General features: G+C 40.0%; 1 protein-coding gene across 2 annotated transcripts; it reads left to right on the top strand.

The window, feature by feature from the left end:
- Nucleotides 1–185: 185 nt before the first annotated feature.
- FAM168B (family with sequence similarity 168 member B) lies at nt 186–24115 on the top strand. 2 transcript variants are annotated; one of them, XM_080409876.1, is made up of 7 exons: nt 186–423; nt 6958–7038; nt 10679–10762; nt 14976–15118; nt 16078–16255; nt 17489–17618; nt 18976–24115. In XM_080409876.1, exons 2-6 carry the CDS (start codon nt 6969–6971, stop codon nt 17599–17601), a joined length of 588 nt encoding a protein of 195 aa, XP_080266002.1. In that variant the 5' UTR covers nt 186–423; nt 6958–6968; the 3' UTR covers nt 17602–17618; nt 18976–24115. The 2 variants fall into 2 exon arrangements, with proteins under 2 accessions (XP_080266002.1, XP_080266003.1); XM_080409877.1 differs by lacking the exon at nt 186–423 and adding an exon at nt 491–972.
- The last annotated feature ends 771 nt before the right edge of the window (nt 24116–24886 follow it).

Below are 24886 nucleotides of genomic sequence, written 5' to 3'. Positions count from 1 at the left end.
GACGCGGCCCGACCCCTCAGGCGGGCGGACAATCCCCCCGCGGGCCCCGCCGATGGCGACAGGGTCACGTGCCACGGGGCGGGGGGGCAGCGCCCGCGGGCTTCCGTGCACGTGACGGCGGCTTCCGCCCCCTCGGCCGAGGGCGCGCGCCCCCTCCCCCGCGGAAGTGACGTCGGCCGCTGGTCGGTGCGCAGTTGTTCGGTGCGGCCGGGCGCGGAGCAGCCGGAGTCGCCCGGCGGCCACTGCCCCCGCCCCTCCCCCCCCTCCGCCCCGCGCAGCGCCCGCCCGCCCGGCCCCGCCCGCCGCCCCGCCCCGCCCGCCGCCTCCCGCACCCGCGTACAGGCGCGCACAGCCGCACACACGCACGCACGCAGCGAGACAGCCAGCGACGGCCGGGCCGCCACCACGAAGCGCCGCAGCCCGGTGAGTGCGAGGTGGCGCCGGCTTCCGGGGCCGCTCCTTCCCCCCGCCGCGCCGGCCCGTTATGTAAGGGAGCCCGGGCCCCGCGCCTCCGCCGCGGCCTGCGCCGCCGCCGGCCCCTCGGCAGGGCCGCGCCGCCCCGCCGCCCCCTCAGCCGCCCGGGCGAGTCCCTCGGCGGTGGCGCCACCCCGGGGGGCGGTGCGGGGGCCGCGGGCAGCGCCGGGGCCGGGGCAGCTCCGCCAGGCGGGGCAGCCAGCGGCCCTCGGGGGCTCGCAGCGCCCCGTAACAGGTGCCTGGAGCGGCCTGGGGAGGGCGGCAGGTGACGGGCCGGCTGCGGGGGGAGCGGCGGCTCCGCAGCGGCGTGCGGGCCGGCCCGGGGCCCTGCTCTGCGGCGGGCGGGAGCTCGGTCACCCGTGCGGTGGGTTGCGTGCGGGGCACGGCCGTAGTGCCGCTTCGCTGGTGTAGGCTGGAGGTGCTGGGGATAACTTCCTAAAAACCGGGTACAGCGTCGGGAGGGCATCGGCCGGCTGGATTTTTAATTAAATAGCGTGGGTAAGCTGCGGCGCGTTGTACCTGCCCTGTTACCTTTGTGTCTGTCAGCTGGTGGAAGGAATAACATTTTAGTCGTCCATAGCTTATAGGAGCAGTTGTGAGACAAAAAGGCTCGGTGCGAACCGGCCTTTCAGCGCTTTTCTAGAACGTTTGGAGCCAAACCATAAACACCAGGCACATCGTGAAATCTGGGCTCCCAGAAACGTAAAAAGTTAGGTTTTTAGCTAAGGGGAGGTACACCGGTATGCAGTGCTCAGCATGAGAAGAGCTGGCCTTAATTGGTTCTTAAATGTTCAGTAGTAGTGTGCATGTTAATCTAATTTGACTAGACTTTCTGTCTGCTCTAATGTGATTTTACAGTAGGATATATAATTGTTAGTGTCATAAAACTTCCATGCTTGTATAACGCACGCTTCCCAACCTGTATGTTTGGGGTAGTAATTACACGCTTTAGCTTTCAGGTTAAAAAGCAGGAGGAATTAAGAGGCTTTTGGAGATTCTTTCTCGATTTGGAGCTTGTAACAGTTTCATCTTGTTTCAAAAGTCAAGGTGGAATAAACTAAAAATGAACTTAATGAAAAAATGCTTTGCAGGGTAAGAATTTACAAAGAAGCAGAGCTTCAAGATTTAACTAAGAAGTTGTAAATGTGATTCCTTCACATTGTAAGGTTTTATTCTTCCAGTTTGATCCCCCTTCTCTGAGTTGATAAACTTCCCCTGAATTTGGCAATAGGCGAGCTTCTAAGATTTTTACGATGGAGAATTGAATATTTTGCTGTGCTGCAGGGAGAGGAGCTGACAACTTTTATCCCCTTGTGCAGTACCACCAACAGGAATCGTAGACTGAGAAATGCTGGGCCATTTGTTTAATTTTTTCCATAGATAGTGGGTGTTTGGAGAAGAAAGGTTTTGGTAATGTTCTGGAGTTTTAGCAAGAATAGAGTAACGCCACTAATGTACAAATGAAGTTGATTTACAAGCAGGGGCTTAGTATTACATTTTTGGTGTGGGTTTTCTTTTTGTGAATGACATAGAACTAATTATGTGGATTCTTTAATATATGATCACAGTGTCTCTATCCTTACTAATGCTGGGTACAAGTAGTGTTGGTGTTACTATATATGTGTATTTCAGCACCAAAAAAACCGTAACAACAAACAGCAAGTAGAATAGGCTTAGAGATGAGAATTGTATTCATTAGAAAGGATTAAGAAGTCTAAACTGCTCTATTCCTTTGTAGTCTTAAAAAATTGCATACACATGAAATATAGAAGGGTGATTGCAGGCATCTCATTCTTTCTTTTTTATGAGAAGAACATCTTGTAACTGGAGCAGGGGAGGAAGACTTGCATGTGAATGATGTTTCCAGCTTTGTATTTTATTTTGCATGAGCTTTGGGCAAAGTTATTAACTGTCCTTTTCCAGGCTGTGGTTCTGCAACCTCAGTCTGTACTGCCACTCTCCGGTCATGCTGCCTTACTTGCATTGGTACTGGTGCTATCTTAGCCATTTGGTGATGAGTCTCGGCTCTCTCAAGCTGGGACAAAGAAAATATAGCAACCCTCTGCTGAAAAAACTCCAGGAAAACACAGAATTCTGCCAACCGACTTAGCTGATCTAACTTACTTGAGGGGTCAGAGTGCAGTGCTGTCCCAGCACAGGGAGTGGGACCGCTTGCCAGAAGTGTGGCAGTTGTGTGTAAGCATTGATTCCAGCTGGCTTCAGTTGCAAACTCCCCAAAAACCCATGCCCTGTTCTGAACAGGGGCAATACTTGCTTCCTTGTAAAATTTGGTGACCTTTTTTGTGGATGAATGGAAGAAATGAAGCATGTGCTACCTGCAAATACCAATGTAGTGTGATATGTGTTGTCTTAGACTTTATGAAGTCTTGAATGCCTGCTGATAGGAGCCCCCTTTTCAAAAATAATCGTGACAAGAGGGCCTGTTGTTTGGCCTAGGATTTGCATTCAAAGGGCCTATTTTGGTGGCTGAAGTTTTAATAGAATGTAATGCAACTAGGACTTTAACCGTTGTCAGTTATTTGAAGAGCTGAAGTGTCCTGAATTATTTCCTTGTTGCTTAGGAGAGGAAACTATATTTTTACATTACAAATTACCAGGCATATAGGAATTGTATTTTACTTTCATTAAGCTTCAACTGGAAATCAAAAGGGTAAAATGTAGAACATTACTAAGGTGGTAATTAAGGAATTGTATGTAAGTGGAAACTGGGTAGTTTGTACAGTTTCATAGCAAATGACATTCTGAAAGTATTATAGGATGGACAGATGTTAAATACTATAATGACTTAGTGTGAGTCTGCTTAAGTTCCAAGAACAAAAGCATTAGTGGACCACAGTAGTGTGCTTTAGGCAAGGTACTTGGAGATTCTTCCCCAGCTCTTGTGATGGAATTGTCATCAAGTGGGCACAAAGTGGCATTCAGTAGATCTGGTTCTGATAGTGTTTCCACACACCTTTGAAAATAAATTTTAACAGATATATTTCTTACTAAGGAATATGGAGTTTGATTTACAGTATTTGCATTGATATGTGGGTTTTTGCATGTATCTCTGTAAAATTATTTTAAAAAGCAGAATTTCATAGAAACACGCTTGTTCTGAGTGCATCAGGAAAAGCTATGTGCAAAAGAGCATCCAATTTGGAGTGCTGGAGCTTCAGCGTTAGCAGTGGCTGGCCTTTGTGCTCAGCTTCCTGAAACATGGGTTGTCCTGGTATCTGTACCAAGGTGAGATTTAACAAGCTTGATCAAAACTTGAGTTTTATTGTTTGGCTTTGGCAAGAATGAAAGGTGAAGCATTTGCACTTCCCAAGCATGCTTGCATAGTCTTTAATCAGAGTATCTTTAATAAGGATGATTACCTTAATTTCAGCTGAAAGAATTAGTTGGCTGTAATTTATATACAGTTGACTGTGCAATTTATATACAGATGATGCACAGTAGACACTTATTTACATATACATTAACATGAGAATGCTTTGGAGGGGATGCCAACAAAAAGGTTGAAAGCCACGGTTCTTTGGGTTTGCTTCGTACTAGTTTCCCTAGCGTTTGATGTGGACTTTAAGTGTTACAGGGAAGTGGACTGCAAGTTTCCATATTTCAATATAACAGATGCCCTTCCAAGTAAAATTATTGTAAGAGTGGGATGATTGCAACCACTGCGTAATACTATATAATTATACTTCCACATGCTGGGTCCTTCAGAGAAGACCTGAAAATAGTTATTTTCAGTTAGAAGTGATCTGAAGTTTTGCCTGCATTATAAAAACTGTAAGCACTTATTGTAGGCTGGTGGATTTCTACTTGTATTTCAGTGGTGAAAGCTGTAGTGTGAAAGTGCATACCTGTTCAACCAAAGTTGAATTAGTATGTGTCTGTGTACACACTCCCAGTTTCGACGTATGGATGCATTTGAAGTGGAAGTTGACATTGTTTCCAGTAAGAGGCAGCTGGCAGGCTCCCAGTGCCATAGGTGGTTTTTTTTCCCCTTACTGGAGTGGAATTCCTGTCTCTTGATCTGCACTTCCTTTGAGATTGTCTGATGAGTTATCTGACCTTTTCTATTCATCTTCTGTACCTTTTCAGCTTTGTATGTCTTCTGTTTGTCATCTCCCAGAATGTATGTCCTTGTGTTCTTCTGCAGTCACCGACTAGTAATACTTCTAATAGTTGGAGGGTGGTTTTATATTCTTTATATTTTACCCAGATATTCACAGAATGCTCTTACTGGTTTTTTTTTTCTTTCTTCTTGTTGCCATTCAGAATGGTGAGAGGGTTACAGGCTCTTCTTTCCTCCTAATTGCTGTAGGGACGGCAAGGAGCAGCAGAGTATGTGTAGGGGTATGGGGGTGTGGGAGAGTGCTGCTTACATTTGAGTGGAAGGCTATATCCACCTCCCTTAAGACCCCCCACAACCTGGAAATGCTTGCTGAGACTGAAGTGAAGCTTGAACCTCTTACGGGTTTTGTAAGTTTAGAGACAAAATGTGACAAAATCAACACTGAAAGAGGAGCAGAGTTGCAAATGAGGAGGAAATGCAGGGAGATGCTAAGGCAACAGACTGGAAGTTTTCAAGTAAGTCCTTCTTTAGGAAGGAGGATACACAGAAGAAAGTACAGGGGAAAAGAACAGTCTTGCTACAGTGAGTGAAATGCTAGTCCTGCAAAATATGCCTGTTGGTTATGGCACAGCAGAGTTAATGCTACTAAAACTCTACGGGGCTTCAGTGGAAAATACTGCTTTATACTTGAAGACAGCTAGTTTGCTGTAGAACATTTCCAAAGAGATTTGTGTCAAACTGCTTTTTTTAAATGTTGGTCAGGTGATTAAAACATTGTTCTGGGGAACTTTCTTCATCCTAAGCAATGTAAATGGCAAGTTGTTTGTTTTTAACTCATTCTTGTCTTGATATGTAATCCAAGTATGAAAATGGAAAAAATAAAAGCAGTTCTAGTTAGTGTTATTGATAAGTGTGTGTGGGGAAGTCCAAGAAACTGGTGAATCTTATTTCTCTTACACAGAGTTTGAGTGTTTTATGAAATCTGATGATACACATTCTGACTTCTTAATTGTGCACAAATGGTTCTTCTGCTGTGTACTAGGCACTGCTAAAACTTGACATACAGCTGAATTTAGTGTTACTTCAAAAGCAAACTACTTATGCTTTATACAGTCACTTAACATAAGTTTATTGATGCAGCTATACTGATAAACTTAACTCCGGTTCCTGCCGTAATGTATTCTGTAGCTGAAGTAGCGCGTGATTAATTATGTCTCTTCTTGCTTCATAAACTTTATTTACAAAATTCTGTTAAACTGTTTAACACTGTTCATTTAAAGAAAGGCAGCATCTCAAGCGGTGGAAGAGGAAGTGAGTCAAGTATCAGATATTAACAGTTAATAGGAAAGTCTGGTTTCATAGTGTGCCCTCCTGTTCTGCTGTCGGAGGCTGTTGTCAGAAATGAGCAGCTGCAGGAAGAGAAGTGGTAGATCTGTAAATAAATGAAGAAAACAAGATAATTGAAAATAAAGGGGGGGGGGGGGGGGGCGGCGTGTTTTCTAAAATACTAGAAAAGTAGTTGTGAATGGTACTGTGTAAGAGGCACATGGCAAGCTTGCTTGTGAGCTGTGATTCCTAGAAGTACATAGGTGTACTAGAAAAGCTTGAGAAGCATCCTCAGTGCAGTTTTATTTTCCTTGGTGTTTATATACAAGATGTTTTTTAAAACTGGGTATTTGGTTTTATTCCTGCCGGTGATGCTAGCTTGTAGGTGCCTTTCTGGTGTGCGAATACGTAATTCAGAAATGACTGGACCCAACTGTCGGCTTGTCATAGGCTCTGAAGAACTTGGCAGCAACTAAACAAATGTGAGCTAGATGTCTAATACAGAAAGTCTTTTGCCACTTAGTTCTGCAGTACTTGGGCTGTTGATGGTTGATGAATTTAGTGCTGGTAAAGGACTGGAATCCCAGGCTTGAAATGTGAGCAGTAGTAGACTGGCAGTATTTGCATCCCTTGGCTAGACGCTTCACGAAAGAACTGGGAAGAAACAAAGATTGATGAGATGGTAGATGCTAAGTGATTGAAAGATGACATGGGGGGAGAAGTCCAACACAGGTGGACTCCTGCAGTGGATTATAGATTTGCACACCATGGGGGAGCTCTTAGGGATGGAAATATTTTGAAAACATGCTCTGCGACAAGGAATGTTTTAATTCCTGACACATTCTCTAGGTGATTGAGACTTGTGATGCTTTGAAACTTATTTCTACAGCTACTCTGTCTTGCTTTTAGCTACAGTTTTAGTGTTGATGAGCAGTGGAATTGCTGCTTTTTCCTCTGTTACTTTTTCTTCTGATTATACTTTTCCCCCATTTCCCGTTCAGTTGTTGAGATCTCAAGCTTTCCCTATGCTCAAGTAAATACTTTTTTCTTTTTCTTTTTTTCTCCTCCTGATTTAGTTACTGAAATCATGAATCCTGTGTATAGCCCTGGATCTTCTGGGGTTCCCTATGCAAATGCCAAAGGAATTGGTTATCCAGGTAAGTAACTTTTTTTTTTTTTTTAAATTAGTTTCAATTACATTGATCTGTATAATCAAGGAGAAATAGTCAATTATGAAGGTCTTCATGTATGGTAATCTGTTTGGGGATTTCGGTGGGTTTTTTTTTAAATGTAAAGAATGATGTTTTAAGAGTGGTGTTAGTTGTTCTGTTATATTTCTAACTCCAGTATCTCTTCCAAAGCAGCTTATTTTAGGAGCTCTAATAATTATGCCCTGAAGGAAGAGGAGTCAGTCTATTTCTGCTGCTAGTTGGCTGGCGCTGTTAACCTTTCTATCCTCTTAATTCTTCTTCATGCTATCTGTTTTATGACTGCCTGAAGCATGGCATGAAAGGTGGGACCAAGCAAACGGCCAAAAAATGTGTTTAAAAAAGAAATTAAATGCATTTCTTGCTTTTTCTGCTTCTCATTTGTCTTCAGGTTTTCCACCAGGGTTTTTTTTTCCCCCTCATCTCCTAATGTGTTTGTGAGCAGGCTTCACTTCTGGTGTCCCCATAATTCAAAAGTTGGATAAGGTAGTAGTTAGATTTGGATAGAACTTACCAGGGAGGCTGAAGAGAAGGGCTGTGTGCCTCTGTGAGGCACTTCAAGCAGTATGTCTTGCTGCACTTTCCCCCTCCCACCCTGATATCTCTGGGGTAAGGGAATTATTCCATCCAGGGAGAGGCCAAAGGGTCTTTCAGCTCAGATTTTATGTGTCATAAGCAATTACACTTTTGTAGCTTTTTACGCGGAGGCTGTTCTGTGATCTAGTTGATGTCTGTGTTGGGAACTAGAAATCATTCTGCGTTGCTACTGTTCATATTCTCTGTAGCTGTACTGTATTTTCCTACTAGTATTTACAGTTTAAAAATTCATTTATCAGCTTAGGTAACGTACTGGAGTTCCTGTTTTCCTCTTCCACTTTTCTCTGTTTCTTTATTTAAAAACTGGTGCTTAAAAGAATTTTCTTTACTGTTGACTTGATAGTCTCAAAAACCTTTTACTTTTTATTTTTGCTTTTCAGGTACTTTTAATTTTTCCTCAAACCAGGGTATCTTTCTTGATTTCTACAGTATTTATAAGGGGAAAAGACAGACTGTGTTGCGAAGTTTTTAAGTCAATTGAGTGACTGAAATGGTGCAGTAATAAATTGTAAAGCTGATGCTATGGAACCATAAGGTCCTGCACTTTTTTTTCTTTTATTCTTTGTAACTGTCTGTAGTTATATGGACTATGGTAATTTTATAATAAGGTGAGCAGCAGTGGTTTACTAATCAATATAAGTTGCAGTGCAGTTATATTCATAATATTTGCTTTTTCAGGGCTTTCTTTTACATTAGATATGGATTGTTATGAATTATTTAAATATAACTATTTTTATCTCTAATCATTTTCTAAAAACAGATTTATATTTAACTGTTTCATTTGCACTTATATCCATTTACACATTGCATTGAAGCGCTTGTTTATACTAAACTAAGTGGTACCTTAATTTACTTAGGAAGATGCACTATTGTAGATTGATGAACAGCAGTTTAAACAACATTACAACTTCTAGTCTTTTATTCTGTTATACATATTAGAGTACATATACAGTACTTACATAATTCAGTATTTGCTAGTCTTCACTTGGTTGTAAATTAGTATAATTAAAATACATGGAATTGAAGTAGAATTGCTATAGAAGTGCCATAAATGTCATGCTACAAGTTGATCACCCAAAATTCTTCCTTAAAACAGTCAGTCTGTTTACACAACCGTAACCCTTATTAGTAAGGTCTTCAGATTTACACTGTTAGAGATTGTTTGCTGACCCACCTGGTTCAGGCTTAAAGGTCATGGCATAAACACAAAACACATTCTCTAAAATGAAAAGTAGATTTGTATTTTAGGATTTCGTAAAACTGTTGCATTACAAAGTCTCCCTTCTTTGCCTCTCCTAGTTCAAAAGCTACAGATTCTCCATTCAGAGTCACTGAATTCACATGGGTTGCATGGTGATAGAAAGTAATGAACATATCGCTAGGTGGGATGTATTATTTAAAGGCACTGTTTCTAAAGCTGTTGCATACTTAATAGCTGTTTATATTATCCTACGCCCATTTGAGGTTGTTGGAGGGGTTTACAGTAGCAAGGATGCCATAGCTGAATAATCTCATATAGATGAAAGTTCTGTGTAGAAGTTAAAACTACTGCTTCTTGTAGTTGTTTTTCATAAATGACTTGTTTCCTGAGCAGCTCAGGGTGCTCTACTGTGGAGTTAAACCTGTGAAGAAACAAAAGAGGACTGAAAATGTATACAATATATAATGTTGCACATGTGCAGTCACTTTGAGTAAGGTGTAAAGCTTCACTGAAGTTTTTCACTAGCAGCTTGTGAATTTGAAAACTTAAGAGCTATATACACTCTGAAAAGTTTTGTATTGGATATGTTGTTTTTACCTTTGATTTTTAAGCTTAATGCTTTTCTTAGTCTTGCCCATGCTGACCACCTAATAGCAGTGGCAAGTGTATGTCACTTGGTATGTTTACAGAGTACTTTAAAAACTAGGTTAGCATATACAGTCCTGAGCTAAGGAATTTTTATTGTTAGGAGCAATGGCTAAAGACTCTGGGATTTATAGCAAAATAGAAATCCTTCAAATCTGAATAGCAGTTTAAAACTTAGCAACTTTAAGCCTGACAATGAATATACAAATCATAATTCCCCTTTTTCTGGAGAATTGGAATCTTTATATGTTGATAACAAAATGTGGTAGTAACTCTGTCTTTCTAAATACAGACATTACTTGTTTTTACAGTTTGGAAAAATGTAAAGAAGTTCCTGGGAAAATTAACAACTATGATTAATACAGATATTTCACTTACTACAATCTAAACAAACTTTGTATCTTTCAAGTAACTAGCTTTTTTTTAATACTGTTTTATGCCTTATGTTGAAGACCAATATATCGTGATGTTAGTTCAGCCACAGTGGTTCTTGTATTCTGGTGTAGAAGTGTTTACCTACCCGTTTGTCGATTCCCTCAGTGAACCACTTGTTACTGTTAACTGTCATAGTACGTGCCTGGAACTGGTGAGCTTGTCTGATGCCTGAGTGCAGTTAACAAATCTGTGTCAAATGCAACAAATGTTTTGGACTACTCAGTGTTGCTTTGTACTCTTTGCTTGGGGTATCTCTGATCTGAAGAGTCAGTCACTGACTTTCAGGGATCTATTTCTGTGAAAAAGTCCCTTTTGTTCAGATAAATATTTTATGTACATCAGGTCTTGTTCACCAACAGTTTAATCAGTGTCAGAACAAGTCAGGGGCGAGAGGGGGGAGTTGGGTAGTTGCGCAAAACTTTGTTGCCCCACTGACTGAAGTGTTACTTAACCAACTTTTGGGATTTGCTGAAACAGGGATGTAAGGGAGAATGGCACTTGTCACTACTTAAGCTGTTCCCTTCATCTGGCTTTCAGCTTCAGGTGGCTTGGGAGAATTGAAGCCCAGTGTTTTAGTTGAGGAGGTGTGATTGGAGGCTGCTTGTTAGCTTATCTCAATCAAAAGATGTGCAGTGAGAATCTTTGAGAGTAAAGTCTGGTTAGACTGTTCAGTCGGTCTAGAAAATAACTTTGACATATTCTTTTTTCTAGCTGGCTTCCCAATGGGCTATGCAGCGGCTGCTCCTGCCTATTCCCCTAATATGTATCCTGGAGCAAATCCTACCTTCCAGACAGGTACGTGTAATAGGTGTGTCAAAGCAGTAACCTGAATTTTGGAAGTTGTTAGAACCAAGAAAGAAGAAAAGCTGTAGAGGCTTACAAATAACACTTACACTGTGGGATAAGTTTTACATTACTTTGAATATGACTCATAAGGAATCATCTGATAATTAAAATGAGTATAATCTTGTCTTCAGTCATACTGCTTTCACCTACAGAGAAAGGAGAATCTGAGTTTTTAGCTGTTGTTTCTATATTTCAGGCTTGAGGATTTGCATCACGTTTCCCTTCACTGCTTCCTTCGTGAATCCGCTTGCTTTGCATCCTACTGGTTGTTTTCAGATTCATGTTTTTCTCAGTTGTCTTCAAAATTACTCTTTTTCATCCTTTCCTTAAATTGTATCTTACCAAGTTCAGTTTGCTGCCTTCTTTCTGCCCTTAAAATTGTCTTGCACAAACTAATTGTCTGGAAAGCCTGGTTGCTGGGTGAAAGCGGTTTGCCCGTAGTAGATACTGGAGGAGGGTTGAGGTAACAGCACTTGCATGTGAGAAAGGGACTGTCATGTGCTTAGGAAAAGGGACATGGTGAAATAGGCACGAGAAATGGAAGCACTCACCTAAGTTGTTTTCATGTAGGTCTGCTTCCACAAATAGAAGATTATTTTTGTATTGTAATGCTTGAAACCAAACAGAAACTCATAGCATTTGATTTCTACTTAAACCAGGAACATACACCTGATAGAATAGTACTCTCCCTGTGGTTATTTTGTATGTGAAGGAATTCCTTACATTGCTTTTTTAATGTAGATTTGGGCTGTCTTCAGGAACTTTCACTTGCATGTATTATGTCAGCATTTCAGAGATACATGTGGCACATAACCAAGTTTGTCCCAAATGCCTGTGTGTAACTTGTGGAGATAGGAAAAGATGCTGATTGAAATTGGGAAGCTTAGGTTGTGAAAGTCTGCTTGCAGTATTGAAGTTCAATGTTTGCAATGTATGGCGTGTCATTAACTACCAGGAGACTCTTAAAAGGGTGTGGCAGCAATTACTGAGGCGAGAGAGTGTAAGTCATCTAAAATGTTTGCCTTCAGAACCTATTAAAAGTGTGTAGCTTTCCTTGGAACTGTGGTGTATTCTAGTTGTATGGCCCGTGTGTCTGTTCGGTTTGCTGCTTAGAGGCATAGCAAGCACAGAGCTGATTTTGGCTTGTCTTTGGTCTTGAATTCTAGGTAGGGAAATGGATGGATATTATAAAGTTCCAGTAATTAAAAAAGAAAAAAAATATATCTGTCCTTTGATAGGGTATTGCCTCTGTGCAGGAATCCTATCTAGGGGCACCAGCTTGCATTTGCACTGGGTTGCTTAAGAACTTTTTGAGAGGGATGTTCAAGGGAGAGTAGTTCCCATCAGGGGTGTAAGTCTTAGCATGGGAATCCAAACCCTATGTGGGATCTGATTATTGGCTTGTATTACTAATAAGCCTTCAGTTTCATGGGTGAGATTTGCCTTGGTGATGTCTCTGCCTTCTGTGCTTCAGTGTACGTATCGTCAGGATTCCTGCAGCTGTGCTGAGGAGTAGCTGTAGTTTTTAATCTAAGGATCAGATAACTGAAAGGTATTTTTGGTTTTATTACTGGTTGCAATTTGTGAATGCTGTTGCAGGAAGATGAACATAAGTTGCATGTAATCAATTTGCCAGATCATGAGACTGTTGTTTTTACCCAGTTGATTGCATTTTCTCCTTCGTGTCTGTTAATGTAATAAAAGGTTATGGTTTCTAGGGAAGAATGTTGACTTGTTTGACTTAATCTCATTGTGAAATCAGTTTGCATTGATTAATCTTGGAATATATTTCACACTATATAACAAGGTTAGAGTAATATATTTTTCACTTTTCTGTTAAAAAGGAATAAAGATATATAGAAGTCGTATACCATCTTGGAATGTCCTTGATTCTTTTTAAAGCTAGTACAACTAGTCTCTATTGCTATTGAATAGAAAATAAACTTCTGTTTCAGAACTAAGAATAGCTTCAAGCTTTAGCTACTGTTTAAGCTATGAACAAAAGTTCAAAATGCCCAGATCTTCTAATTCAGGCAGATAACTTGACGTACTTCATCCTACCAACTGGAATGGTTTTTTAACTTTTCTGATGTAACTGCTTGTTTGTAGAATCAAAGCTTTTGTAAATTCACATCACACAGCAGTATTTGAATGTGCCATGCCACTGCTGTTCAGGAAGGGTACCTTCTGGTACCTACAAGTATTTTTCTTAAATTTCTGTGTTTTTCAGTAACAACGTGGTTTACTTTAAGGTCTTTGCTCCCTGTAAGGGAGAAAAAATTTAAATGGGAAAGCAGAATACCTCTTGTACAGATGTACCACTTTGCAAGGATGAAATTTAAATTACTGTGCAGCCCTATCAGTGGGGTTTTAGAATGAGAGGGCTTGCTGAGGGCATAGTTGTAGTTCAGTAGTGGTGCTTCATGTTCAGCATTTTGTAGTGGAGTTCTTCAATGCAAATAGCTCCTTCTACTAGAAGTAGAAGTTATTCCTCACCATGCTCTATTAGTCAAATACTTAGGAGTTCTAAAAACTAGTTCAGAGTAAGTGCTGTGGTAGCTTTCTTTAGTGTCTAAAGGCGATAAATTCTATTTGGAAAAAAAAAAAAAACCAAACACCCACATACATCCCAAAAAAACCCCATGGGAAGCCTATTTCTTCGTTAACATAACAATTTTCTGTTTGAAGGGTGGAATGAAATTGGAAAGAAACTCGGACTTCTGCAAAAAGAATGAAGGTCATCTGTCATCATGCCGTCTGCACAGACTGATCTTTCACAACACAAATGCCAGTGTTCTCTCTGCTATATGGCTTCAGATCTGTTCTCTGTATTGAAGTCAGCACATTCTAGACAGATTTTAAAGTCAACCTAATCTCTGTTCTGATAGTATCATTTTTTGCTATGATTACCAAGTGTGTTTTTCTTCCTTGTGCTGCCCTAGTACTCATTTGTACGATTCCAACTAAACAGAAAATGTGTCTGTGGATGTTTGTCTCAGTGTGGCCTGCATGAGACCAAAGATCTCTTGGGTGTAGCACAGGCTTGATGTTTTCTCCAGAATAGGTCATGAATGTCATTACTGGTGGGTGCTGCTGCAAAGGTATTGGTATTGCCACTCTGGCCATTAAGCCATAATATAATCTTGAGAGTATGGCATGCAGCAGCAATGGTGCTCTTCATAGATCTCCTCCGTGCCTCACCAAGCCCTTGTTCTGTTATCCTGAGACCTTGTCCAGCGAGGGCTGGAGAAATTGCAGAACTGTCTTCAGGCAGGGTCTGAGCCAGCAGTTGCTACTTGTCTCTGTAAAATTGAACAGTTCCCAACATTTACAAGGCAGTCTGATTTGGGGGACCTTGCAACAGGAATGCAAAATTCTTTCTGATGGCACCTGAAGTCTTACTGTAATTTATAAAAATAATTCTTAAGTCATTGTTAAAAGGGTATATCTATGTGTGTAATACACAAAAAGATTTAAAGATATTAAAGTGCCTTCAAAGTCTTAATTTGTGGCTGCAGTGATCTCTACAGTGCTTGTGTTAAAAAGGCCTATGGCCTTTTGTATTTATTTCAGTCAGTTCAGAAAATGCCTGAAAACAAATATGAGTAAATGTAAGTTGAAGTAGAGGTTGCAAATTGTGAGTCTGTGTTCTCTGAAAATCCATCTGGAGCTCTTTACATGATTCTGACTTTTGAAATTGTTGTTCTTGTGCTGTATCATCATTGGTAGAAGGTAACTGCAGGTTAATTAACCGTTACCGTTTTGCCAGTACAACTTGGGGTGCACTGAGAATCGGGCCAATATTAACAAGTGCCAAATCCTGCTATGTAGGAGCTGCCTAATATGCTGAATCCAAGTATTTAACGACATTACTATGAAAATCCAAACCCACTTTTTTTTTATTCCTTATCCATAGATTTAAAAAGAAAATTGTGCAAATAGTATCTTTAACTTTTCATGCTTACTTGACACAGTCAACTATTACTTTCAAACTGTTCTCAGTATTGTGTAAATGATAGAACTTGTGCTTGGATATTGAGACTAGCCTACTAAGTACTCTGATGAAGATTAAGGAATTTGGAAATCGTTACACCTGACTTTAGAAAGCAGTGTACTGACACTTGTTTTTCATGTTTTTAATGCAGATTTACCTTTGTTTCAGGTTACACACCAGGCACCCCATATAAAGTATCTTGTTCACCCACTAGTGGAGCAGTGCCGCCGTACTCTTCATCACCGAATCCCTATCAGACTGCTGTGTACCCAGTTCGAAGTGCCTATCCACAGCAGAATCCATATGCACAGGTAAATGGACCAAACAAAAAAAACTGGATAGTTTTTTACTTTGTAGTATCTGCTTGAACTCTTTAACTTCACATCACTTACTTTTTTGTGGATGGAGAGAATATTTAGTTGTCTACAGTAAGAATTTTTGGTAGTGATTTACAGACACTGCGTGTGTTAACTCTCGCCTGACAGTTCCTCAGCACTTAACTGGTAATGTGTTCAGGCTTTGAAGAGACACTACATTCGGTAGTTTTAAAAATGTGTGCTGGATGCTGTAAACCATATTCTGATTTCATTTTGTCAAAAATTGTCATAAACTTGTGTGGGGTTTTTTGATATTTTTTTTTAATTTTTTTTTTAGGAAGTCTCGGTTGTGATTCAGGGAGTTAGTCTCATACTAGGCAAACTGCTGAAAATTATTAGAAAGGATAAAATGAAGACAGTTCAGTAAATACGATATTTTGGGGAAAGTTATCGCTCTTTCTTTCATGGAGGAAACTTGCCTTGCATGTACACGGTAGTTGAAGGGAATTAAAAGCATGTAACAATGTTTATCTAGTCTGCTTAGTGTACTTGGATTTGTGAAAAACCTTTGGTTCTTTAACTAAAAGCAGCTGAATAAAAGGTTGTGAAAGAATAATCCATGACAGAACTTCTCTCAATGTAAGAAAAGATAGGAAAGGAAGGGGAGCGAGTGAAGGATGAGCCGTTGTTTCTGAAGGTAGTCAGCACTGGAGTTCTGCAAAGGTAGCTGCTTTGAATGTTATCCTAAATGTGTTTAAAAGGGGCTAAACGTTAAAAAGTTTACCAGGGAAACAATTGAAATAATTGAAATGAATGTTTTTGCATCTGCTCTGTAAATACATTGGATCTTTAGAAAAGTTATGTTGTCATTCATGAATGTATCATAAAATAAAATCATTAGGCTTCCCCAACAGATACACTGTAATTACTTAATTTACTTTTGTCTCCAACAGCAAGGCACTTACTACACACAGCCTTTATATGCAGCACCACCCCACGTAATCCACCACACCACGGTTGTGCAGCCGAACGGCATGCCAGCAACCATGTATCCTGCTCCGATTCCGCCGCCAAGAGGAAATGGTGTGACGATGGGGATGGTGGCTGGGACTACTATGGCAATGTCAGCAGGTATGTGAACCCTTGTGTTTTCTGATGAAGCTCTCCTTTCAGTGTGGGACAACACAGCTGCATTGCAAAAATGTGATGCCAGAAGTGTACTTGGCAGTTCAGAATGGGTCCAGCTAGATCAGGTTCCATACTTATTTGGTGATATTTTGATTATACCCGAGGATGGAGATACTACACCCTCTTTTCTGATGTTAGTATTACAGTAAAATAGTTCACCATATCTGTATGGGATGTCATTTCCTCTTGCATCCTTTGCTTGTCATCTCACCCAGAGTCTGACTTCCTCTTCTCAATACATTTCTCTATGCCTGGTTGAAAACAGCAACCTCTTCAGGCTGAGGGAGATGCAGTGTTCTCAGCCCACCCCTCTATCACTGACCTTCTTTGTATGTTGAGATAAAACATTTTATGTGTTTACACTACCTGCAGGTCTTCTGCGTCATAGACAATGGTTAGGGATGTCTGCTTCCTAATGCCACCCTCCTTTAGTGGCTGTGTTTTAGAGTAAATGTTGTTTAACCAATAATCTAGAGTCATCTGTGAGCATTTACTGAGGGGGTGTCATGCTTTGTTACTCAGTGGGTGTTAACTTGTGAAGAAATGTCCACATTCACTCAAAGGATGCTCAGTTCAGTAATAAACAAGAGCCATGAGCTGCTCATCTTCAGATTCTGTTTTTTATCTTGTGAAATTTATGATTTAGTTTAAGGAATCTCAAAACTAGATAATTTGTGTGTCAAACTGAGCTGGCTGGAGATTTGCATGTGGGCAAGCTTATGCCAGGTGTTTGTTACTTTTTCTGCAAAGTGCTGTAGAGTAATGCTGTTAAGATCCTGCCTTCTCAGCCTGTTTGTTTCTGAAGCCCCTTAGTCTGTAATACAAACAAGAACTAATTTATTCTGATTTATCAGTCAAGTTATCTGTACCATCACGTATTCTTAGGGCATGTTAAGCCTGCTGTGGGAAAAGTTTTGCAGTGAGTAATGCTTATGTTGCAGGCTTTCTGCTAGAGCTATTTTTGAGTAATGAGTGTCTTTGGGTGCATTGGACTAAACATTAAAATGGTCCCCTTGCATAAATGTTTGAAGAAAGATTGGGGCTGGAGTGCAAAATTATACTGGTAGTTTTAAATTGGAAGATGAACAAGCTGTGATGGTTTTTATAATTAACTTTTTTTTTTCCCCTCTGTAGTAGAATTTGTCCTTACTGAAAAAAATGTTCTCTTCATCCTAGGTACTTTGTTGACAACTCATTCCCCAACTCCAGTAGCCCCTCATCCAGTTACTATGCCCACATACCGGGCTCCAGGAACACCAACCTATAGTTATGTGCCCCCACAGTGGTGATCATCCTGGCAGTCAGTGTAAGTTACTGATTTAAATTAAAAGCAGTTAATATTTCTTATAAATGACAGCATTGGAGGTTCTTACTGGGGAGATTTTTCAGAAGGTAAGTAGTCTGTGGTACTTCTACAATATTCTAATTGAGTAAGAAGACACAAAAATTAATTGCTTCTGTAATAGCTGTTAAAGAGAGAAGCCTAGTGGGAATTCTTTAGTGGTCTGTATCTTCAGAAACCATGAATCATTTTCATGGTTCATGATAGCTGAATATGAAAGAAAGAGCCTCAACTTTGCCTTATTAAAATACATCTGGGACTAAATGTTTTCAGGATTTTTGATTCATTGGTAATTGCTGAATTCAGCAGTAGCATGAATCCTGAATGAAGCAATGTGTGTAACTTTAGTCTTACTTTTGATTGGCTAAATATTAGGCAAGGTAAGTGTTTTGCCTTGCTCTGAGGGTGAATTTTTCTCACAAGGTGCTGAAACAAATACACAACCTTGAGTTAATTTCATATATTCACTTTGTTTCATGTAAATATCAATCAGTTCATACCTCATGCAGTCAGCAAGGAAAAAATCACTTCTAGCGTGGACCAAAATTTAGATCATGGGTTTCAAGAAAAGGAGTTTAATTTTGAAATCTGCTGTAGGGTGGGATGGATTTTGGGGGCGTAATTTGTGTCAAACTGACACGAAGCCTAATATTTTTGGGATCCTCAATTCTATTTCTGATTTTTTTAGCATAAATTGAGAACTGTTTCATTTGCAATAAGGACTTTTTGAGACCAACTTGAACTAGAAATTTTCACTTTTAGTCTGTTTAGTTTATGACAAAGTTAACTTTCTCTGGATTTCTGTTTCAGCTGTTAAGAGTCCAGAGTTCTATGATGACAGGTGACTATTCCCTTTGAGTTAGTAATGCAACAGCCATTTCTCATTTTGCTGTGATGCCACATATCAGTCTGCAGATCTGAAATGTTTCACATACTATATGATACTATACTATGTATTTCATCCAAGAGCATCATATTACATGAGTATAAAAAGTGAGTTTTGCTGTGGCTAAACTCATGACTGCTGATAATGACATTTAGCATAAAATACCTTTTTAATATTACAGCTTCTACTTTGCCATCGCTAGTAGTTTTGTCCTAAGCTGGAATTGACATGGCAGAAGAAAATGAATGTAGTAAACTCTTAACCTAGAAGCCTATAGGACTGGATAAGTGCTAGGGTAGCATTACATAGTGGTTAACATCTGTTGTGTGTGCATATCGATGTGGTGCGCGCAACGTTAGAATGTTCTGCCACATTCGGATAGTATTTCACGTAATTGAGAAAATTTCCTGCTTTTTCCTCCCCCTTTTAATGTAGGTTTGAAGATGGGAGATATGCAATCAAGAAAATGAGGTTTAAAAGTTGGTGCTGAAGCCCTCATGCCTCCAACCAGGACTTTTCTTCTGAATGCTTTCAACACTTGGCTAAACACTACTAATTCCTGATCACTGAAGATTTTCCAGTGCTGCATATCTTACATCTTGGAACTCCAGCAGTTAGTCTTAAAGCAAATCCTGTTTTGTGGACTGTCTTGCAATTTTTTAGCTAATTATAATGATAAAAAGGGAGTATAAATTTATTCTGATCCATATCTAGTTGAATGCATGTTAAAACACAAAAACAAAGCTTGCTCAATCTACCTGCAGTGACTGATGCAAAAACCATCATATGCAAATCCAAAGGAACCGAAAAGTATTTTACAACTTGTATCACTAATGCACTGTTGTAATGTATGCAGGGTCTTAAAAGGTAGAATCATGAAAGTGAGTTTCTTTATAGAATACCATAATATACATTAGATAAGTGCTTCAGCCTTTTTCAGGTTGATGGAGTTGCCAGTTCAAAAGGGGCATATTTTTATTTAAGTGATGTATTCTTTTCAAATTCAACTATTAATTTGGAGTGACTGGAAAAGGAGTCAGACAAGCTGTAGAAATCCCGCACACGATTAGTTTACTTCATGCCTTTTCATTTTCATTATATGGATTCAGTGTTATACAGACCTTCTTAAGGATCAGAATGAAATGACAAAGGTAATGCTGTGTGTGCCAGTAAGTAGAGCAAACTTCCTTGAGGCAAAACTGGCTCTTGGGAATAGTAGGAGGTGACATCACCTGCGTAATGAATTGCGTGTCCTGGGGAGATAACTATCCAGTACTATCTTTCATATGATGCAAGATGTGTCAAAGTGAGACTGCCACACAGACTTGATAGAAAAACACTTTCTTTTCGTTCTCAGTTCAGGAAATCCGTGCTGTTTTTCCTAAAGAATGTTGTAGTCAGTTGAAAATGTATGTGCAATTGATCCAGCTTGCTTTCCTGAAACTTAAGAAATGCTAGGGCTTTAAACAACAAACAGGAGTTCAGCTGCATGTTATTCTGAGGAAAGCTTGTGTGCCTGATGAGTATGTTAAAGGGGAACAAATCATTTTAACACAATTTCCTTATTAGCTACTTGCAGTATGGGCTATGGATATGCTGTAATAGGACTGCCAGGATACAGAGGTTTCAAATATCTGTTGGGTTTTTTTTCCTGAAAATATTTGTAATTGAAGTAGGAGCCATTTGTTGGTTACAGCATTTTGATGTTTTCGTAGTATTTTCTTTTTTTACATCCTAAATTGCACTTGGAAGCACGTAAATTAAGACTTGACTGCAGATTAGCATTTCATTGCGGAGTCATTTCTGATATTCTTTCTTGCAACTTCAATTTTTAAAAAGTACCTCAAAGCAAATGCTGTGGAGATAAAGGGCTAGCCTTCGAACCCATTTGTATACCAAAATTGTTATGGGGAGATTTTAAATTTTTAAATTTGAATATTGCACATTAAAATCAAGGTTTTTCTTGAACCTGCTTGATTTACAGTTCCGGAAAGATGCGAATTTTTTTTGATACATTCTGCCTGCAATAAATTATGCAGTAAATGGTTATAAAATGTTGTTCCCTTTTAAGCGTTTACACAGAGGTATATCAGGCTGTATTGTTCTTGTAGGTTAACTTCCGTTCAGAAGTAGATTTTTTTTTTTTGAAGTTGTATATGTAGTTATGCTTTGTTTTGGGGTGTTCTGCTCCTATATGGGTTTGGCAGCTACTTCAGGGTATCATCAGTGCTGATTTAATGCTGCCATTAAGTACTCTGTCCTGGCGGGAGGCTTCTGTACCTTCATAACTTGTTGGTGGTTAGAGCCTTCAGTAACTTTATTTTTTACAGTAAGCACTCTCCATATTTTGTACTTCTTTTTTTTGTTTAATAAAGTTTAGGTTGATTTTGCATGAATCGCTGTCAGTGGATGGCCCCCTTATTTCTAATGCCTTGAATATAACTATGTTTTTGGAATAAGTACTTTTAAACCTTACTCATGAGCACTTAACTGCAGCTTAGGGATTTCCATATGTTTTTCTATGGAGCAGAAAATTACCCCAGGCAAACTTATTTGAACTTGTACTGCTTTGTTGCAAGTCTGTTGAACAATTCCATTTGTGTGGTAATTTGCAGTTTTGATTAGTCAGGTGTGCCAGAGAGTACAGTGAACATTAGTACAGGCCATTTGTCCATTTTAGCTAGTAGAGTTTGGCATTTTGTCGTCTTAGCGTGGTTTTAACAGAGCTGAGGTTGAAACAGTGCTCTACTGGGGAGAAGCTATAAAAAACAAGCTCAAAGCTTTGCTGTCTCCTGTCTCATCACCCAATAAACTAAAGCTTGGAAAATCATAGGAGAGAACTTTCATGAATGCTGCAATAGATAAATAGTTAAGGAATGAATATGACTTCCTATATATTTGCTCTGACTTCAGATTCCTGAATGTCATCTTGGAATTGGTCTCTGTATAATATTCCGTAACATTTAGGCAGTCTCACTTACTTGAGCACTTTTTTTTCTGAGTTGCATTATGGGATTCATCCACAAGGGGAGAACTGTACCTTTGTCCAAAGGTACTGCGCCTTCCAGTTTTGATCGATTATAATCTGCTGGGAGGGTGGAGCGTGTCTCCATTAGTTGATATGGAAAGTAACCAAAAGCACAGTGCAGGGGGACGGGGGGAATATGTGTATATATAACTATCTTAATGGTATTTTGTTGCAAATAGTAGAAAGCATGGATATAAAACTGCGGCGGGGGAAACTGTACATCGTTAAATAGGCGTTTACACAGTGAGGGTCTTAATGAAACATTCTCTCCTGCTTTTTATATAACATTCCCTATTTAGAATTCCTTTATAAATAAATACGCAGTATGTGTTTGCACTAGAGCTCCTCAGCAGGTGAAAAGAGCTAGTGCAGTAGAGACATTTCAGATCAAGCTTCTCTTTAAAAAAAAAAAAATACAAAAAAACAAAACTTTTATGGCAGCTTTATATGATTAAGAAGAAAAAAGTACTACTTTAAACCTGGAACTGAAAATAACTGTTGCAGCAATAACAAAGAGAAGTCCAAGGAAGATTTTTTTTTTAATTCAAATTTCAGGTGTTGAGTTTAGATAAAGTATTTTTTAAAAACTGAGGTATTCCCTATGTCAGTAACAACTGATGAAAATGTCTTTTAAATGTAGCAGCAGCAAAAAAAAAAAAGAGGCTAATAATTGGCTCTAAAAATGTGTAGCCCTAGTCAGTGGTGTGGTGGTTATTAACGAAACACTAGGAAGGGAAATGGAGAACCTACTACTAGATCTTGCTTATGCTTGTAACCATCTGATGGAAATTTCTAGGAGAACGTGCAGGAATGCTACTCAAGAAAGCTTTTTGTGTGTACTATGCAAGTTAAATGCTTAGATGCAGTGGTAGATGAAAAAAATCTTTTATTTTAGTTGAAGTCCTTCCTTATATTGCTTCATCCACTGAAAAAAACCCCAAACCACCACCACCCTTAAGTACCATCATGTCTTAGTGTTGTTTGAGAATAGTTCATGGTACAGAGTTGTATACCAGGGTACTCAGCATTGACTGCTCTTCACATGGAGCATTCTGGCTTCACTGCTACTTGGGTAGTAAGGCCACTTCAAGGTATCTGAGCAAGAGATGGTCAGAATTGACTTGGAATCGCTCCCCAGTGCTTAAGTACAGTATTATACACTGTTCATTTGAGTTTAGAACATACTTTTGCTTGAATAGGTAAGCGCAGCAATCTGATACCACCACTTAACTCTAGGCTTAAACTCATACCAGAGCATAGCAAATACCGTGTATGTGAAACCTCCCATCTTAGGAGCACGAACAGTAGTGAAGCTTCAGCTGGAACTTGCGGGAGAGAGGAGAGGTGCTGCGGTTGTTGGTTGTTGGATGGCAGGTATGTGCAGTTTCCCAGGACGCGGCGTGTGCGGTAGCGGGTAGGACACGGAGGGGCTCAGTCACCAGCGGCAGGGGTGTCCCTGGCCGACCCGAGTGTGTGCGCGGGGCTGACAGCAATCCAGTCATCCTCACCTCCGGGTGTTTGTGGGCACCTGTTCAAGAGATGTAAAGATTTAAGCTCATTCAGATTGTTCTTGTTAATAAGTATCAGCTTTCTATTCCTGTGTTTTACCAACTCTAAGCTTCCTGCAGAGACTCTGGGACTGGATGAGGTAGAATGGCGGGGAGCAGGAACAACTGCAGCAAAGGTAGGAGAGTCTTGTGCACCAGGTCTCACCAGGAATCCGGTTCCTCTGAGGTCCCGGCAGTAGCGGGGGCTCTCGGCGGGCTGTGTGTGCCTCTGCGGGGGCGCTGGGAGGACACGCGGTGTTATGTAGGCAGAGAGAGGGAAGAGGAGCAGTGCTTATCTGGGGACAAGGAAACCTTTTCTTGTGTGGGTTGAATATAACACTGAAACATCGGAATTCCACAGGTAGTACGGGTCCATTTGTGATGTTAAAAAATACTCTATAAACAATTTATGGGCTCTGAAGTTTCAACATCAAGAAAGCGAACGTGACTTTTCTAAACTGTTGCGACTTTTGGGCACTTAGCAGGCAAACTGGGAAAGCTTTTTTAGCTGGCTGCTGTACAGACTTGTTTTAAGTAGAATGGATTTGTTAGTGGGGTTTTTTTATTGTAATGCTATTATTGGCTGCCCTCCTGTCTAAGATTTGAAAAAGTGAGTGCATGCAGTGGAAGTACAAGAGGCCCCAGTAATAGTTCTCCATGTTTGTTATGAAGTAGACACAGGTTTCCTTTTTATGACTTTTTTTAAAACTGTCTTACGAACAGTTGTATTGGTACTTTTTTTTAATTTTAGGTCAATGTTGTCTTCCAGAATAAGTTTTAAGGCATCACTCACTCCTGCATTGAACTATCGCATCAACACAAAGAGTGGAGATTCCATTCTGAGCCAGTTCAGTTGTGAAAAATTCATACTTTTTTATTTTTTATGCAATTCAATGAGTAGATGAGCTCAGACTTAAATTCTTAAAAGCACGTTTATTGTAACAAGAATTGTTATGTATTAATACTTCAGTTTTCAATAAAGATTGACTTGTGTTGCTTATTGTGTTTTTTTCCTACTGTGCTTGGTGAGATCCTTTTAGAAGACATTCTGTTGCTGAATAGCAGTGTGGTATGTTTGAACTCTTTAATGATGTCTGCTGATTGATTGAAGGAAAACATTTATGTTAAGTGACTTTTCTCAGTAAGGTTTCTTAATGGCTAACAGCACACAGTAGTAACGGCTTCCCAGTGGGGGGAGTAAGTTGCCCTGCGGAGAAGGTGGTAAAGGTGTGCAGCCCTGCCTCTTTCCCTCTTGAGGCTTTTCCTGGCATTTAAGTTTGTTACTACTTTATTTCATAGCTTAAAACAAAGAAAATGGAACAGATGCAAAATTTCATGACGCTTTATTATTTATTTGATACCAAATGAATGTGGTTTCAGAGGTGACAAGCCTTGAGCAGAAAGCTGTTATAAATCAGTGGATTTATAACTGAAGGAAAAGAATTGAGTAGGTGTGAAGTGTAGGTAATTACCCGATTTCTTTAGAGTGTGGGTGGCTGTAATGACACAAACGTTAAAATGGAAGTGTGTATATTTGGGGGGGGGGGGGGTGTCGGGATTATATTGTTTGAACTAACGAGCTATTTTCATTTATTGTAGGTCTCCAAAAATAACAGTAACTTACCTGGTAACGTTCCTGTGAAAAGCAGCGCGTGAGGAAGAGGAAGGTGTAATGTCAGGAACTGCATCGACCCGCAGAAGTAGCGTGTGGTTTTTGAGATTATTGCTACAAGGTGTGTTTTGATGCTCAGTCAAGTAGTTGAGGAGCTAC

This window comes from Falco punctatus (genome assembly GCF_963210335.1).
Source record: "Falco punctatus genome assembly, chromosome: 13".
Classification (NCBI taxonomy): Eukaryota; Metazoa; Chordata; class Aves; order Falconiformes; family Falconidae; genus Falco; species Falco punctatus.
The sequence above is the reverse complement of the archived record's forward strand: the minus strand, read 5'-3'. Positions and strand labels throughout refer to the sequence as shown.

Excerpts from the sequence above, each read along its gene's own strand:
- FAM168B (XM_080409876.1), top strand. The coding sequence starts at position 6,969 with ATGAATCCTGTGTATAGCCCTGGATCTTCTGGGGTTCCCTATGCAAAT. Across the intron at positions 7,039-10,678 it reads CAAAGGAATTGGTTATCCAG|CTGGCTTCCCAATGGGCTAT; the intron begins GTAAGTAACTTT and ends TCTTTTTTCTAG. Across the intron at positions 16,256-17,488 it reads TACTATGGCAATGTCAGCAG|GTACTTTGTTGACAACTCAT; the intron begins GTATGTGAACCC and ends TCTTCATCCTAG.